We start from the raw sequence: 18,431 nt of genomic DNA on the forward strand, positions 1-18,431 counted from the left end.
TGGTTTTGTATGTGGGTAGGTAGGCATGCGTCGTGAGCACACACATCTGAAGGCCAGGGTCTCTCCCATCCTCTATTACTTTTCCATCTTATCCACTGAGCCAGGGTCTCTCAGTCAAACCAGAGCGCCCATGTGTGGCTAGTGTAGCTAGCTGGCTTGCTCTGGACATTCCCCAGTCTCTGCCTTTGGAGCCGGACTAACAGGTGAGCTGACCACATGCAACTGCACTTCTTCAGCGTTGCTAGGGGTTTGAACTCCAGACCTCACAATCGTGCTGCCCACACTTTGACCACCGATGCCTCTCTCCACCCCTCTGACCAATTTTAAACCAACATTTAAAGGGTGTTGGCCTACCGTAGTAGCAAATTCTTAGCCTGCAGAGAGAGGAAACTTCGGAACCTGCCTAAGGAGCTTTGCTCATGGAACTCACTTAGGAGACTCACTGAAGCCTTAGGCTAGTCCTGTTTAACAGAGAGAGCTATTGCAATGTGTGTTTTCTGTTGTGCCATTAATCAAATGAAAAGAAAGGGCAAATAGGAATTATGAGACTTTATTTTATTTTTTCCAGTATTATTACAGTTCTGAAATTTATTTCAAACAACCAAAATTTCAGTGAAAAGAAGCTTCTGACCCAATCCCCAGTCTTATTTTAGTGTGCAATCAATTTTAACGTTTTTTGAGAAAAAATTTCAGTATTTTTTTTTGTACTAAATTCTCCCAGCCCCGTGGATTTTACACTCACTTCACGTGTCAGCGTGGATGAACTCATTTCAAATAACCCTAGATGTGGCGCTATTGCCTGAGACAAGGTGGCCCTTTGGGCCACAGAAGAGTGCTAGGGGACTCGCAGCCATCTGTCTTGAGCTGGCTCTGACAGGTTCTGTGACCAATGTTGACTGTCACAGGTTGACTGTCTCTGGCCAGTAGGAAGCCCCCACTGTTGACACCCTCCTGACAGGTCTTTTCCTGGGAGTGACAATTGTAAACCAGCCATGACAATAAAGCTTAGTGTGTTTACAAGATTACTCAGCTGATGTCCCTCCCAGGACTCCACTCTAAGGACTTACGAATCGTGTTGAAGTTTCTTGCTCTATGGTAATGCTGCGGGTAGTTGAATGCCTGACTTTGAAGGTTGTTTCGTTGACTATCCCAACAACCAGGGATAGCGTTAAAAACTGTATGCATTGACGTCCCTCATACAGTGATTAGGGAGGAGGCCTGCATTCTGGGTGTCCTATTTGGAATCAGTAGGAAATTTCAGAGAATACGAGATACAGTTTAAAATGTGAGATCAGATAACTATATAGCTCATCACTGTGTGTGCGTCTCCTTTGTCAGATAGTGGATACACCCCAGCTCTTCCTCGGTCCCTCCTTCCTTCCCTCTCTCTTCAGCTGGTTCTCACACTACCTAACTCAGAGTAGCCTCAAACATGCAGTCCTCCTGCCTCAGCCTCCTGAGTGTGAGGATCACAGGGCTGTGTAACCACGTCTGGCTCTGCAGTTAGTTTCCATTGTCTCCTCTTTCGTCCCTGTGACCTCACCGTTTTGTTGTAGTCCACTCGGTGCCTATGGCAGGGCCTTTGTTCTTGTCCCAGATGTCCCCATGGCTCTCCTTCCTCAGCCTCACACAGGAGAGGGCAAGGAGAGGGCGAGACCCTAAAATGGGGGCTGGGGGTGGGTGGGTGGGGACTCCAACATTTTAGTTTGGAAATTCTTTGTAGATTTTCACACCTATTTTCTGGACAACTAACAATATATAACAATAGAGACTATGTACAGAAAAGTTTAAGACCCCAGACATTCACTATTGTGATTCATAGTTCAAAATGCTGAACAAATCACACTGGCTACTTGAGTTAAGTAAAGCTTGTCTGTTTTGAAATTTGCAAACCAGCCACGACAATAAAGCTTAGTGTGTTTACAAGATTCCGCAGCTGATGTCCCTCCTAGGACTTATGCAGCCGACGTTCACTCTTAGGACTTACGCAGCCGACGTCCACTCTAAGGACTTACGCAGCCGACGTCCACTCTAAGGACTTACGCAGCCGACGTCCACTCTAAGGACTTACGCAGCCGACGTCCACTCTTAGGATTTAGGCAGCAGCAGACTTTACTTGCATTGGTCACTCACTAGTTTCCAGTATAGTCACAGTTCTAAAATTTATTTTAAACAAAATATTTTAAATTAAAAGGAACTTCTGGAGTATAAAGCTATCACTGAAAGCCCCCACCCCCATGTGGGGCAGGATACTGAGATTTCATGTTAGCCAGAATGGCTGTGAAGTCAGAGAGGGCCTTCCCATGATGCTCCTGGCTCACTTCCCGAATGCTGGAGCTGCAGGTGTGAGCCTGGCCGGGTGTAGTGCTGCTGATCACCCATGCTAGGCAGTCACTTGACCCTCTGAGCCACGAGCCCATCCAGACTGCTGCTGGTACGGCTCCATCTCCCCACAACACTACTGCCAGTTACCAAGAACAATCTGTTTTGAATCACGCTGTCTTGTATTATTCTTTGTGACCACATCTTCATCTTTATTTGGAGGAGACCAACTTCAAGGCATGTGGTTTCCATGAGCCAAGCACACCCTTGGTGTCTTAGAGACATTTCAAACCCTGACATTGTAGTTGCCTTCTGGTTCCCATTCTGTCTGGCTATGCCTGACTTCTTACGGTGCTGCCTCACTCATACGATGGACTGGACACAGGGGAAAGCACTATCAGTGCTGTGTCTGCAGAGACAGAGACAGACAGAGAGAGAGAGAGAGAGAGAGAGAGAGAGAGAGAGAGAGAGAGAGAGAGAGAGAGAGAGAGAGAGAGAGAGAGAAAAGACCCTCACCTCCCTTTCTTCCGCCCCCTTTCTCTTCTCCTCGACCTTCTCCCTTTCTGCCTGCCATCCAGCCTGCCTGCCTGTCCGTCTGTCCATCTGTCCATCCATCTGTCCATCCATCTGTCTGTCTGTCTGTCTCTCCAGACATTTCCCCTTTTCTCCCACGGGAAGACATTCTATGGATCACGTGCCCACATCTTGGTGGAACGACTGTTCTTAGATTGAAGATTTGCATTCCACTGCTGCGTCCAACTTCCTTCTTTAGACATTTTTCAACCATGAAATTGGATCTTTATCTCTCACCCTAAATTATTTTTAAGCTCATATGGAACAAACGAGTCTAATAGGTTTTAATCTGGTGCCTCATACTTTTATACATCCTGTTTATTTTAAAAAGTATCTCATTGTGGATTGTAAGTGTAAATTAGTGTTAAAAAATCACCATTAAAAAAAAAAAACCTTTCCCACTACCTCTAATGGGTAACTTCTCAGGGAGTCACAGGAAGCACAAAGCTAATGAACAGCGTGCTCAGCGGCTCTTATTGTAGGGTCCATGCGACTTCGCTTAGGGACAGGCGTTCTCCGGCAGTAGTCGAATTTAAACCCTATTTTTCATTAGTAAAGCACACATTGTTAATAACAGCTCCCATTGTGTTCCCCTTTGTGCATTGAAGCACATTTTCCATGGGCACCCAGGCTTTCAGGTCTTACTAGAAACTGCCTGGATCATAAATAAGATTTGTTCAGGAAATAAAAATGTATGTTTTCCCATTGTTAGTTATACTTTAAAAAATAATCACATCTGAAGCTTATTATGCAGCAATAGCCCTAAGATATTATTTTTGTAAATGTACTACTTTGGTCTTAATACTAGTTTTTAATCTCTTCTTGTTTCTATGAAGTCTGAATGAGATTTTGAAAATTGAATAATAATTTGATCCGTTAATCTTTTGAAGCTAGTAATTTTATTTTCCTCCCTTTGCAGTCTCTGAGGCTCGCAAATGAATAGGGCTTCATTACTGCAGTCTGCATTTAATAACCATTATCCATTATCTTGTAATTAAGACTCCCTGTAACGAATCATGAGGACAATGCAAAAATACATAGTACATTTCTTTAATGAACTGGAAAATGTTCGTCTTGTTCTATTTAGTAATGAGTTGCTGAATAGTCATTAAATCCACTGGAGGGTCGAGTTAGATGGATTTTGAAGACTGTCTTGAGTTTGTGGTTAATCTATTAGAATTAAAATTTCATCTTCTATTTTTATCAACAGCTGATTAGAAGTCATTGTCTTTGACCAAATTGATTAGAAGACCATATACAGGGGCAGCTGTTGTTTAATGGAAGTTTTTAATGAAACAGTACCATGGAGACTTGTAATTACAGGCTGCAGGAAAGCTCTGAGTAGCCTTAGACCACAAGAAGAGAGCTGAGCTAAAGGTGCCAAATGAGGAAAATAAGAAATACAGTTTTATGTAAAGCAGTGTATTTATTATTAATTTTAATTTCAGCTACTCACAGTTGAGCACTGGTCCATTGATTGGACCACTCCTGACCGTCTCAGGCCTTTCCCACCTAGTGTTGGCATTAGCTCATGTCATTAAACTTGTGGACCAGCTGTAGGATAGCTTATGCTGATGGGGAGGTATTTTCTCTTAAGGTTCTGGCTCCTAAACTCAGCATGAGGGAGGTCTGGTTGGCCAGATTCATACACGCTCTGAAGTAGAGTTGGCTATGGCTAGGTTTACACTAGCTCTGAGGAAGGGTTGGCTGTGGCTGGGTTTAAACTCACACTGAGGTAGGTTTGGCTGTGACTGGGTTCACACTCACTCTCAAGTGGGTTGGCTGTGGCTGGGTTCACAGTGCTCTGAGGTACAGTTGGCTGTGGCTGGGTTCACACTCACTCTGAGGTAGGGTTGGCTGTGGCTGGGTTTAAACTCACACTGAGGTAGGTTTGGCTGTGGCTGGGTTCACACTCACTCTGAGGTGGGTTGACTGTGGCTGGGTTCACGGTGCTCTGAGGTACAGTTGGCTGTGGCTGGGTTCACACCCATTCTGAGGTGGGTTGGCTGTGACTGGGTTCACATGTGCTCTGAGGAGAGTTGATTGTGTTTAGGGCTTTTGATGATTCTGAAAGCAGCATGTATTTCTCTGAGGTAGTTTTGTTTAGCAAAGGGCAGGAGAAATAATATTAAAACGAGAAATGAAACTAAAGTGTGGCTCCCTAGTCTCACTGGCGAGTCCAGTGTTCTTCGGCAGTGGGAAAGCACTGACAGGATGTATTTTCTAAAATATTCGGTGTAATCAAATCTTGATTTTTTTTTCTTCCTGAAATCTAATGAAAGCCAGTTCCTAAATGCCTGAACTGTATGCTGTGTGATTCTCTGTCATTCTTCTTCCTGATTTCCATGACAGACAGTAAATGCAGCAGCTAAAAACCCTGGAGTCATGTGATCAGACCTCATGCTGCCCTCAGGACAGAAGCCAGATGTTTGCAGGTTCAAAACCCTCTATAGTGATTTAATGTAAGAAACATAACAGAAGCTTTGATGAAACCCTGGGCTTCACATATGCGGAGTTGTCCCTAGGCCAATAGTAGCATCACCTAAAACATACGTTTATATAATCACTGTGTCCCCTAACAGCTTACTTACGTGGAGGCAGTGCCACCTCTGCTTTCAGAGATTATGTCTGATGGCCAGGCTCTCCCACAGACCCTATCTTCCAGTTTCGTCTGTCACAAATGGCGCCCATGCATCGCCCCTGCATCAATCTAGTTGAAGGGATTAATTCAAACTTTGCAGTTCTTTCTGACCATCGTATCTATCTGACATATTCCACAGTATTCCTTGTATATACCATATGCGTTATGCATTCTAATTTCAGTTCACACCTGATGTCTAGGAAGGAAGGACCTAGCATGGCCCTTAATACTTCCAGATCTTGCTTTTCCATGTGACTGTGACAATAGATTGATGGATGCTTCTGAGACTAAAATGTAAAGAGACAGAGTCCTTAGGAAAGACAAAAGCTCCAAAAACGTGGGGAGAACTTCAGAAGTTATAATGCTGGTGTAATTCCAGTATCAGAAAGAGAAAGAGGATAGGGAAAGGGAGGAACTGTATAGAGGGAATATAATGGCTAGAAATGTTCCAAAATTAAGGACAGGCCATAAATCACAGATTTAAGAAAACTAGAGACTGACAAAGAAAATTGTTCCTAGTCATGGCATATACAAATAGGAGAAAATCAAAGGCAGCAGGGAACCTTGAAAAACTAAAGCCAGAGAAAGAAAACATATTACCTACCCAAGCCAAAGGAAATGACCCCACAGACAAAGGAAATGACCTCAACAGACAAAGGAAATGGCCCCAACAGACAAAGGAAATGACCCCAACAGACAAAGGAAATGACCCCAACAGACAAAGGAAATGACCCCAACAGACAAAGGAAATAACCCCAACAGACAAAGGAAATGACCCCCAACAGACAAAGGAAATGACCCCAACAGACAAAGGAAATGACCTCAGCAGACAAAGGAAATGACCCCAACAGACAGGAAATGACCTCAGCACACTTCTCATCAGAAATCAGGTCAGCAATGAGTGAGGGAAAGAAGTTCTTCACAGTGGAGCTCTGTAACAGTGGTGCTGTCCCTCTTCTCTGATCTTGAGCAGAAGCCGAGGGAGGCAGTGCTAGATCATCTTCCTCACAGGAGGTGTTTAAGGAAGGCCTTTAGGGGGAAACTCCAAACTCATGAGCAACAGCAGGACTTTGACAGACAGAAGAAACAATTTAGGACCTCTTTATTAAAAGGCAAAGGCATAGTAGTGTCGTGTTATTTGAAGACGGGCTGGGATGAAGTGAGTATTTACTACTCTGGGGCAGTCTCTAAATAGGATATGAGAGAAGTATCATTGGTATGATGAGAGGAAATGAAATGGAATCATGTAGAATCTTCAAAGAAGTCAGAGAAGACCCAAAAGGGGGTATGAAAATTAAACAAAAATGTAACAGATGGAAGAGATATAACATGGTAGATATTAATCCAACAGAATCAGTGATCATTTTAAATGTTAATGGTCTAAATATATCTATTAAAAGGAGAGTCTTAAACACACACACACACACACACTGAGCTCCTAATGAATGTTTATAAGAAATCCACAATAAAGGCTGGAAGGTTGAAGTGAAGGGCTCCTTCATTGCCAACACTGTACCTTGCTCCTTATCTCCCCACTGTTCTTTCTTCTTCCCTTCTCCCTGCAGATCGGAGTCAGCACAGTGAGCAAGAGCCCTGCCACACTCTGCATGTTATTCTGCCTCGAGATTTCTTTCACCAGAAACATCAGGCAGTTACTTTGGAATTCAGCCTTCCTTAGGCTTCCCAGACACAATTCCCAAGAGTCTTTGTGACCTCCAAACCCTCATGAACACTCTCTTTCCTGTCTAAATTTCTCGTGGCATTCTGGTTTTCTGTTCTCCCTTCAGAATGACCCATAATCTCTGCTGCTTAGAGAGATTGGGGGCCACTGCCCAGATGCTACCACAGAGGCCCTACCTAAGGCCTCTGCTTCGTTTGTGTGTGTGTAGTCCTTGAGGGACTTGGGAGCTTTTACATATATTATCCCTTCTGATGCCTCGTGTAACTCTCTGAAGCAGTAGGGGTTTTCAGACCCATTCTAGAAAGGAGGAAGATTGAAGTGGCATGGCTACCGTGTAAGCCAGAGCTGGACACCAGGCTGACTCCCAACCCTTGCTGTCATACTCCAGGGTTGCCATGGCTTTGGAGGGAAGAGCGAACATTTGCTTGGACATTTCCCAGCATGTATAATAAAGGCGTGTCTAAGTGAGTCTTCCAGGGTACAGAATAGCCCTGGAAGTATCTTTTCAAAACAACTATAAGGGAAGATTTAGGTTGTCTTTCATGTTCTGGCCCACATTTCTTCGATAGACTTGGAGAGACTCTAATTAATTGTAAGCATTGTTGCACAGATTCCTTGGACAGAGCTGGAAACTTGCACCCAAGTGTATGTGTGTTTTTGTCAAAGTCTGAGTCAGTTGGTCTTTGTTGGGAATCCAGAACATGGGTCTCTTTCATCTAAAAATGCAATTCAGTTAAGATGAGACAAATAAACATAGAATCACCATGTGACATTTCAGTAGTCATACTCCTTGGGATATTCAGATCTGTGTGAATATATGTATTCAGTCATTTGTCTCCTGGTGAATGAAAGCATTCAGAGCTCACACTCTAGTTTTTTAAATGTGTATGTGTGTTTGTGTGGTGTGTGTGTGTGTGTGTGTGTGTGTGTGTGTGTGTGTGATACAGTATACAGCATCGTGATTGGTTTTCACCCTTCTAGGAAGTAGCACCCAGAACTTTCTTCTCTAGCCATATATGGTGGTCCTATACTGTGCATGGATGAGTTGGATTTTGAGCACTGCTGGGCTAGGTACCACCTGAAGGAAGGTGTTTCCGTTTTGACTTGCTGTGTGGCCCCAGATAAATGGGACAATTCTAACAGATAAACTAAGGTAAACTGCTTTAGCTGAAATGACTCACACACACCCATAGAGAAAGGGAGAGAGGGAGGGAGGGGGAGAGAGACAGAGACAGACAGAGACAGAAACAGAGAGATAGAAACAGAGTGAGACAGACAGACTTTGTACCATGTGACTTCAGAAGAGCTACTTAGCTTCTCCATGTCTCAGTGGCCTCTTTGAAGATCATTCTTGTATCGGTGCCTGGTAACAGTGCTGAGGCTCTGCTATGCTCCTGACCCCCATGGTGCACTGGGGTGCTGATCCCTGCTGCTGTTATCATGTGTCTCCTGCTGTTCCTGGAAACTACACAAACAGGTTTAAGACTCAAGAGAAGGGAGTTGTGGAAAACATCTGCCAGCTATGAAAGGGTCCCTATCTTTTGTGAAATCCTCATCTGTGTGGGAGGTCTGCTGCTTCGTTAATGCAACAGAAGTCAGCCGGTGACAGTTCTGGGGCTGTCACACCTGTGCTGTGTGTGTGCTCTCCTCCGAGTGTGAGTGAGTGAGCGAGCGGGAGTGACGAAGCCACAGTGCCGTGGGACGTGTCAGGATACATGGTAGTGAGCACAGGGCATAAAATTGTTATGCATTAAACAAACCAACTTGATTTTAATTAGCTGTGAAATATAGAGGCAAGAGTACCAGAGTCTATGAGAATCCATCGAGTGACTAATTTAATTTATCTGGTGGTGAAAGACAAAATTCTTACAGATTTTTTTTTCATTTTATACAAGTGTGTGATGTATTATTACTCTTCTCTACCCTTCCTATACCCCACCCACCTTCCTATGCCCTGCCTACCTCCTAAACCCTGCCCACCATCCCTATACCCCGCCTACCTCCTAAACCCCACCCACCCTTCTATTACCTGCTTCTTGCCCTATACCCTCTGTCAACCATGTGCTCCTCCCTTTCATACGTTAGTGTCTTCCAGGTTTGTTTGTGACCCATAAGTTTTGACCAGGGTCATGTAACTTTGGGTTTAGAACTGTCCCTCGGTGCCTGCTGGGCTCAGCCATGGGTGTTAAACCAACGACAATGACTGCCCCCTCCCCAGAACTGACCAGCAGCAAGAAGTTTAGCAGGAAGAGTTGAGTCTCATTCGTAACTGAGGAATGAGGGCTCAGTCTTGTACAGGCCTGGGCGTGACAGCTTCTGCTGCTGAGGGGTATAATTGCCGTGGCTGTGTGTGCCCAGAAGACAGCAATTTACAGGTCTTCTCCCTTTCTTCTGGCTTTTACATAGAAACAGTTATTTTAAAGGGAGCTTTTCATTTTAGTATTTTCACATAATTACCAAAAAACAAAAGTATTCCATGGTGGGGGAGAGGGTTGGGGGCTTGGGGGGGGCGTGTTGCACACAACTCATTTCCTTCAGTGACTTAAGTGTAAAAAGTAAGTTCTAATTAACCTGGGATTTTTCCTTGCTTTTGTCTTAGGATCAGATTTTATTAAGACCTCTACTGGAAAGGAAACAGTAAACGCCACCTTCCCAGTCGCCATCGTGATGCTGCGGGCCATTAGAGATTTCTTCTGGAAAACTGGAAACAAGGTAAGTTGTTGCCAGCAAACCTTCCTTCAAAGTGAAGAGGATGCTATTTATAACCCTCCTCACAGCTCACAGGATAACTGGCTCCCTATGCCGAAGGTGTGGATGAGTCGCCTTTATTAAGATAAATGTTTAATTTATCTTTCATTACAAAAGAACAACTCAATGGGGGAAGGCATGCGATTAACATAGTGAGTGTGAGTGTGAGTGTGGGCGCACTGTGTGATCAAGAGGTAAACTCACTCTGTGTCCTTTTATTAACTGAAGACAGTTTCAGCACTGACGAGAGGTTCCTAAATGCCTTCTTTAAGGAACTAATTGTGCAGCAACACAGAGGTTTTCTGGCAAGGCGTTGGCTGGCGAAAACAGGTTAATATAGAGATTTAACTTCCTCCCGGAATGGAAAGAATCGTGGAGTAACATTTATTGAATGATAAGCTGTGGTGGCGATAGGAAAAGTAGGCAGGATAATGGGAAATCATCTTCTCCTGTCATTATTGAAGGACACACGTAAATTGGTTTTTCTGTTGGGAAACCCCCGGTCCAGAAAAACTTATTACTTTTAATAATATGAGGTGAAGAGAAAATTCTCGAGGAGATGAACTTATTAAACAGAATAATGAAATGCCGCGTAACAGCAGGGAAAAGCTAGCTTCCGTCCTATAGCTCTTGAATTAAATATCCATTTTTGTGTGTGTGTGTGTTTTATGGAAGGTGGACGTGCTGTTTGGAAGAGTGTCGAGCTGAGGAGGGTATATGCTACCTTTTGTCAGCTTTTCGAAGAATAACACAGGATTTTTTGAATCGTACGAAGTAAAAAGGAAAAATGCATACGAGGTGTTTCTTAAAAACAGAATTTGGATTTTTCACTTCAAGTTGCTTGCCTAGTCACAAATTATCTAAGAAATTTTTTTCATAGTTGAATAGGTGTCTATGTGTGCATGCATGTGTGTGTGTGTGTGTGTGTGTGTGTGTGTGTGTGTGTGTACATGCATTTAATATAATGAGACTTCCCTTCATGAGGGGCATCTTTTAAAAACCAATATCTTGATTTCTGACACCTAGACCTCCCCTCAAGCAGACCTTTAATGTTTTACCTGTGGACAGAATGTCTTTATGACTCTATAAGTGACTACAGCTTAGAATTATTTTGGAATTAGAGACTGCCATGGAATGTGCTCCTTGTGAGAGGAAATCTCTCCTAGAATTTATCCGCAGAGGACACTGATCCCACCTGCATGCTACTTGGTGGTCTTCAGCATTGATACGGATCTGTCAATTTACTGAATGTGTTCCTGTTATTGTTGGTTTGGTTTGGTTTCAAAGAGAAGCTGTGTAAGGAGAGATTCATCTTTCCCCTTCAGTTGTAACTGTCACCACCAGTTAGGCCCATGGGACTCCTTGCTGAGGTCGTTTCACAAGCTATTTCTGCTGGGTCACAGAAGGTTTCTGATAAAGCGTTGGCCTAAGGATGTCAAAATCAGATATTCAGCTGGCTATGCACGTGGGTTCCCAGGCTCAGCCTTAGCGGCCATGGGGCTGCAAGATTCCCTCGGCGTCCATGTGTTTTCACGAGCGTCTTAGAGGTAAAGCATATTTTTGGGAACTAAAGGAATAGTTCTTGAGTGGGTGATCATGGGCGATGCTGACCTGTGGTTATTCTCAGGTGTAAACGTCATGTCCCTTCCCAGGACAGCTTTCAGACAGCACAAAACAGGCATCAGAGAGCAAGGCAAGAGCTAGTGGTCCAGGCTGGAGTTGGGAGAGCTATTTGGCTTGTCTTTATATACTTTCTTTATGGTTGTTCTTGCCCCCCTTAATGTTAAGACAAGACCAAGCCCAGGACACATCCAGTTTGCTTTGTAACATTCGATACCTAGCAAGGAGAACCTGTTTATACACCTGGGAGCCAGGCATGGCCTTTAAGTTGTTGACAGCAAGGCTAAGAGGCAGTGTACTGTGCTTCTTCCTCCTTCACTGATGCAAGCCCTGTGGTATGGGACAAAAGCCCACCTTCCCAGTCTGCACTTGGCGCTGCCCCTGAGAAGCTACAGTTTAATATTTCATGACTGAGTTCATCACAGATTTATGCTTTCTATATTCTCTCCCTTAAACAATATTAACTTCTATAAGAACTTCTTTCTGAAAACATAACTGAACAGGGTTGTTGACACTGGAATATGTTTATAGAAAATCTCTTAGGAGGACTGCCCAACCTGCAGAAAGTCTCCTCTGTCGCCACGTGTGCTGCTGTCGGCTCAAGGCTTCATGCGATTTGGTTGTTTGCCATTCCTCAACAATGGCTACAAGTGCCCTACTGCTGAGCTAGCTGTCTGTGTGTTACTGAGGCAGGGAACCACTTCGCTCCATTCGTGACACTGCTCCGGGACAGTGGTCAGATTCATAGGGAGGCTTCTGGTTGCTCTGCGGCAGTGGTCAAGTTCACAGGGAGGCTCCCTGTTGCTTCCTTGGCTCCTTTCTCCATGCTATTCGTGGTGCCTCCTGCTTGTGTGATCTATCTGAAGAAAGCCCCAGTGTGGCTTGGCAGCTTGTGGGTATAGATTTGTCCACTCTTTTGGATGGTTATACTCCTAGGACAGGCGAATCCAGGGCATCATGAGATTACTATACATGGGACCTGTTCTTTTCTTTTGCTTTTTCTTGGATATTTTCTTTACTTACATTTCAAATGTTATCCCCCTTCCCAGTCCCACCCCCTGCCCCCAGGGAAACCCCCTATCCCATCCCCCCTCCCCCTGCTTCTCTGAGGGTGTTCCTCCACCCACCCACCCACTCCCACCTCCCCGCCCTCCATTCCTCTACACTGGGACATCTATCCAGCCTTCATATGACCAAGGACCTCTCATCCCATTGATGTCTGACAAGGCCATCCTCTGCTACATATATGCAGATAGAGCCATGTGTACTCCTTGGTTGATGGCTTAGTCCCTGGGGGTTCTGCGGGGTCTGGTTGGTTGATATTGTGGTACCTCCTATGGGGTTGCAAACCCCTTCAACTCCTTCAGTCCTTTCTCTAACTCCTCTATTAGGGACCCCATGCTCAGTCCAATGGTTCGCCGAGAGCACCTGTCTCTGTATTTGTAAGGCTCTTGCAGGGCAATTGGATGGAACTAGAAAATACCATCCCGAGTGAAAGAACAAAAAGAACACACATGTTATGCACTTACTGATAAGTGAATATTAGCCCAAAAGCTCCAAATACTCAAGATACAATTCACAGACCACATGAAGCTCAAGAAGAAGGAAAACCAAAGTGTGAGTGCTTCGGTCCTTCTTAGAAGGAGAACAAAATATTCACAGGAGCAAATATAAAGATAAAGTGTAGAGGAGAGACTGAAGGAAAGGCCATCCAGAAACTGTCCTACCTGGGATTCATCCTATAACACAGTTAGTGTCTTAGTCAGGGTTTCTATTCCTGCACAAACATCATGACCAAGAAACAAGTTGGGGAGGAAAGGGTTTATTCAGTTTATACTTCCACATTGCTGTTCATCACCAAAGGATGTCAGGACTGGAACTCAAGTAGGTCAGGAAGCAGGAGCTGATGCAGAGACCATGGAGAGATGTTCTTTACTGGCTTGCTTCCCCTGGCTTGCTCAGCTTGCTCTCTTATAGAACCCAGGACTACGAGCCCAGAGGTGGCACCACCCATAAGGGGCCCTTCCCCCTTGATCACTAATTGAGAAAATGTCCCACAGTTGGATCTCATGGAGGCACTTCCCCAACGGAAGCTCCTTTCTCTGTGATAACTCCAGCCTGTGTCAAGTTGACACAAAAATAGCCAGTACAATTGACCCCTTGTCAACTTGACACACAAAAACATCACTAGTAAGCCTCAACCCTTAGTTCTTATTCATCCCCACGATCTAAATAACTTTAAAAGTTCCACAGTCTTTACATATTAAAAGTTCAATCCCTTTACAATATCCAGTATCTTTTAAAATACAAAGTACTTTAAAATTCAAAATCTCTTAACTGTGGGCTTCACTAAAAAACTTCCTTCAAGAGGGAAAAATATCAGGGCATAGTCACAATCAAAAGCAAAATTCAGTCTCCAACCATCCAATGTCTGGGATCCAACTCACGATCTTCTGGCCTCCTCCAAGGGCTTGGGTCACTTCTCCAGCCATGCCCTTTGTAGCACACACATTGTCTTCTAGGCTCCAGCCACTTGTACCTCTGTACTGCTGCTGCTGTTCTTGGTGGTCATCTCATGGTACTGGCATCTCCAAAATGCTGCTGTCTTCCACTGTAACTTGGCTTTAACAATAGCCTCTCATAGGCTCTCTTCATGGTGCTAAGCTCAAATCCTTTGCATGACCCCTTCAGTCCTGAGACATCAATTGCAACTGAGGCTGCACCTTCACCAATGGCCTTCCCTGGCCTCTCACAGTGCCGAGTCTCAGCTGCTTTGCATGACCCCTTCATGCCTTCAAAACCAGTACCACCTGAGTGACTTTTACACATTACCAAGTCCCACTGTAGCACGAGGGACAACCTTGGTTATCTCTGGAACACAGCCTCTGTGCTCTCAAAAAACACTTCCCAGAAGATGTCACTTCAATGATGCTGGTCTCTTCTTAATCACCACTAATTTCTTAGCTCCAGCTAACCAGCATCAGTAGTCCCAGTAATGCCAAGTTTTTGCTTTAGCAGTTCTGGTATCTTGTTAATCACAGCTGATTCTTCAGCCCCAGCTAACCAGAACCACAGAATCTTCACAATCCAAAATAGCAATGGCCCTGAAGTAAGTCTTTAATTTTCCCTCTGAAATTTCACAAGCCAGGCCTCCATTTTCTGCACTGTTCTCAACAATATCTTCCAAGCTCCTTCACAACATCTGACAGAGCTCTTAACAACGAATGGATCTTCTGGCCCAAAGTTCCAAAGTCCTTCCACAGTCCTCCCCAAAACATGGCCAGGTTGTCACAGGATACCCCACTATGCTGGTACCAATTTGTCTTAGTCAGGGTTTCTATTCCTACACAAACATCATGACCAAGAAGCACTTGGGGAGGAAAGGGTTTATTCGGCTTACACTTCCACATTGCTGTTCATCACCAAAGGATGTCAGGACTGGAACTCAAGTAGGTCAGGAAGCAGGAGCTGATGCAGAGGCCATGGAGGGATGTTCTTTACTGGCTTGCCTTCACTGGCTTGCTCAGCCTGCTCTCTTATAGAACCAAGACTACCAGCCCAGGGTTGGTCCCACCCACAAGGGGCCCTCCCCCCTTGATCACTAATTGAGAAAATGCCCCATAGCTTGATCTCGTGGAGGCATCTCCCCAACTGAAGCTCCTTTCTGTGATAACTCCAGCTGTGTCAAGTTAACACAAAACTAGCCAGTACAGTTACCAAACCCAGACACTATTGTGGATGTCAAGAAGTGCATGCCGACAGGAGCCTGATAACCAGTTCTTTTCTAATGGATATCAGACATAATGTAGAAGCAACTTAAATTGGCTGATTTCGGCTATGTCTTTCTGTTTTTCTTAAAGGATTTATGTGTGCATGTGTGCATACATACCTGTGTGTCTGTATGCATCCTGTATGTGTGGGTGCCTGAGGAAGCCAGAAAAGGGCTCCAGTACCCCTGGAGCTAGAGCCCCTCAACATGAGTGCTGAGAACTGAATGCACGTCCTATGAAAAAGCATGGGTTCAAGATCACTCACAGCCATGAATTGGGCTGGCTTATGACCATCCCCATATACCTTCTCCCATGCTTGCACTAATGGTTGGCCTGCTCTATAGAACTCCATGCCTCATGGTACAGCCTCAGAGAAGAAGCCTGCACCTCTGAAGCAACTGTCAGTTCTTTCTGCTGACGGCTGCCAGTTTGATTAGGTTGACCTTGTGGCCACACGGATCCCATCTTAAGTACTCACGTACTTTGCACCTCCAGGTCAAGGCTCACTGGATCAGTGTAGACAGGTGAAGGCTCACTGGATCAGTGTAGACAGGTGAAGGCTCACTGGATCAGTGTAGACAGGTGAAGGCTCACTGGATCAGTGTAGACAGGTGAAGGCTCACTGGATCAGTGTAGACAGGTGAAGGCTCACTGGATCAGTGTAGACAGGTGAAGGCTCACTGGATCAGTGTAGACTGGATGGACACCCGTGGTGTATTTTATCTATTGACACTTCCCTTGGCTTCTTCAGATTTAGCCTAGACAGTGGAGGTTTATGGTGTGACATGCACCCTCATTCTTGCCCCTTCAGAAGCAGTGGCCCAGTTCCCATTTGTCTTGGAAAAGTTATTTTGAAGTTTGCTCAGGTAAGGCTCTGCTGAAATAGGCCCCTCCCTTTGCTGAGGTGAAAAAGTCTAAGAAGGAAAGGGTGACTCAAGACACTTCGTGGGGACACTTTTGAAATTGGCCTGGTGACAGTGGCTGCTCTTCTTTCCTCCTTAGGTGGGCTTCAAGCCTGCCGGAGGCATCCGCACTGCAAAGGAGTCCCTGGCGTGGCTCTCCCTGGTCAAGGAGGAACTAGGAGATGAGTGGCTGACGCCTGACCTCTTCCGGATAGGGGCCAGTTCTCTGCTCTCAGACATCGAGAGACAGGTGAGTGAAGACACACTGTCCTTGGAAGGAGTGGAGGCTGACCACATCAGAACTGAGCGAGTCTCCACCTCCTGCAAGGGAAGCTGCATCAGTTATATAGATCAGGTGTAAATTCTGCTGAAAGGCGTACTAACGCAGTACGGAGGGAAGTTACTATTGTGCAATAGTGTAATTACTACTTAATGTGTATGCTTGCTTAATTATTAATTAACGAAACTGGCTTTCCTCACAGATTTACCATCACGTGACTGGACGCTACGCGGCTTATCATGATCTTCCGATGTCTTAGGTCAGCAGCCAACCCAGAAAAGCATCTTGCAACAAATTGTTCAAAAAAAAATGTTTTTGCATAATTGCTAAGGTTATGTAATTTTGGAACAGCTAACTGACTTTCCCCATTAAAATCTCCCCTGAAATCAACTCAAAACAATAAAGGGAAACAAACCAGCTGAATCTAAATGTGGATTCAGATCAGGAAAGGTTGAAATGGTCTTCGTTACCAGGAGGTCTACATTTATTAATTTTGTGAAGATTCCCTCTGAAAAAAACTCAGAATAAAATGTTTCTAGTAGCCTGTACTGCAGAAAATTCTGAACGTACAGTGAAGTTAAGTTGCCTGAGACCTGAGATCCTAGGGCAGGCAGGGCTGTGGAGGGAAGGGTGCTTGCTACCAAACCTGGCACACCTGTTCAGCTCTGAGCAACCACAGGGTGGACGGGGAGAGCCGGCTCCAAAGGCTGGCCTCTGACATTCACACATTCGTGTCCCCTACCTCTGACACATAATAAATACACTTAAAACTGTGATAAAAATGAGAATGGGTGCTATAGCAAGAGGATACTCTGCCCCCCTGTGCTGCCTACCAATGTGGAGCCCTGCCCCGGGTGTCCACCTGACTCTCTGTGCTATACTAAACATTTAGTAATTGTTTTGCTAATGAGATTGTGATGTTGTTGCAAGAAAATGTGGATATCGCTGAATTTTTAAATACAAAAAATCTCTGTGCTTATTTATTTATTTTGTTTATTTTCGGCGGTGCCCTGGGGGTGGGTGGTATGGGCTGGAACTTAAAAAATCCTTCCAGCAGGAGGAGGTGTTGCTAGTGTTGGTATACATCTTTAACTCCGGAGTTCAGGTGTAGAGCCAGGTGGATCACTATGGGATCAAGGCCAGCCTGGTCTACAGAGAAATCCTGTCTCAAAAAATGAAAAAAAAAAAAATTCTGGGAGCATCTCCTGCCTGGCTTGGGAGCACCTCCTGCCTGGCTTGGGAGGACCTTCTGCCTGGCTTGGAAGGACCTCCTGCCTGGCTTGGGAGTACTTCCTACCTGGCTTGGGAGGACCTCCTGCCTGGCTTGGGAGTACCTCCTGCCTGGCTTGGGAATACTTCCTACCTGGCTTGGGAGGACCTCCTGCCCAGCTTGGGAGCATCACTCTGCCTGGCTTGGTGGTCTTTGTTGTCTTTATCTCTTTAAATTATTTCTTTTAATGAAGAAAAATAAAAACTGGGCATGTGGTGGCATCTGCCTGTAACTCCAGCCGTGGCCAGGCATCTTTCTTTGCAGTGAGTCACAGGCTCTTGTCTAAAAATCAGTCAGACTGCATCTAAGGAAGGACACAATGGCTGACCTCCGCTTCCCCCACACACATATGCACATATACACACTGTGTGCACATACACAGGGAAGGCCAAGCTTGGAGAAGTAGCCACAGTCTAGGGATGGCACGCTTGTGTGGCCTGTGAGAGAAGCCTTGGACTTTGATACCCAGGACTCCAAAAATAAGCAACCAGGTTATCAGCAAGCTAGATGGGAATCCTGCTGCGTCGGCAGTTACTTTTGAGGGTCACCTTCATGCAGCTAGGAACCCACAAACAGCTGTGACATGTGCCTGGCTTCATGTTCTGCATGTCCCTTTGCTCTGTG

General features: G+C 45.1%; 1 protein-coding gene across 1 annotated transcript in view; it reads left to right on the forward strand.

Moving 5' to 3' along the window:
* Positions 1-17,496, forward strand: part of Dera (deoxyribose-phosphate aldolase (putative)) — an 83,296-nt gene extending 65,800 nt beyond the window's left edge. Inside the window, exons 7-9 of the mRNA NM_172733.1 lie at positions 9,817-9,929; positions 16,358-16,507; positions 16,740-17,496. Of these exons, the coding sequence (NP_766321.1) occupies positions 9,817-9,929; positions 16,358-16,507; positions 16,740-16,796 (320 nt within the window). The 3' untranslated portion in view covers positions 16,797-17,496. The remainder of the gene's footprint in view (positions 1-9,816; positions 9,930-16,357; positions 16,508-16,739) is intronic.
* Positions 17,497-18,431: the final 935 nt, after the last annotated feature.

Source organism: Mus musculus, chromosome 6 (assembly GCF_000001635.26).
Source record: "Mus musculus strain C57BL/6J chromosome 6, GRCm38.p6 C57BL/6J".
Taxonomy (NCBI): domain Eukaryota; kingdom Metazoa; phylum Chordata; class Mammalia; order Rodentia; family Muridae; genus Mus; species Mus musculus.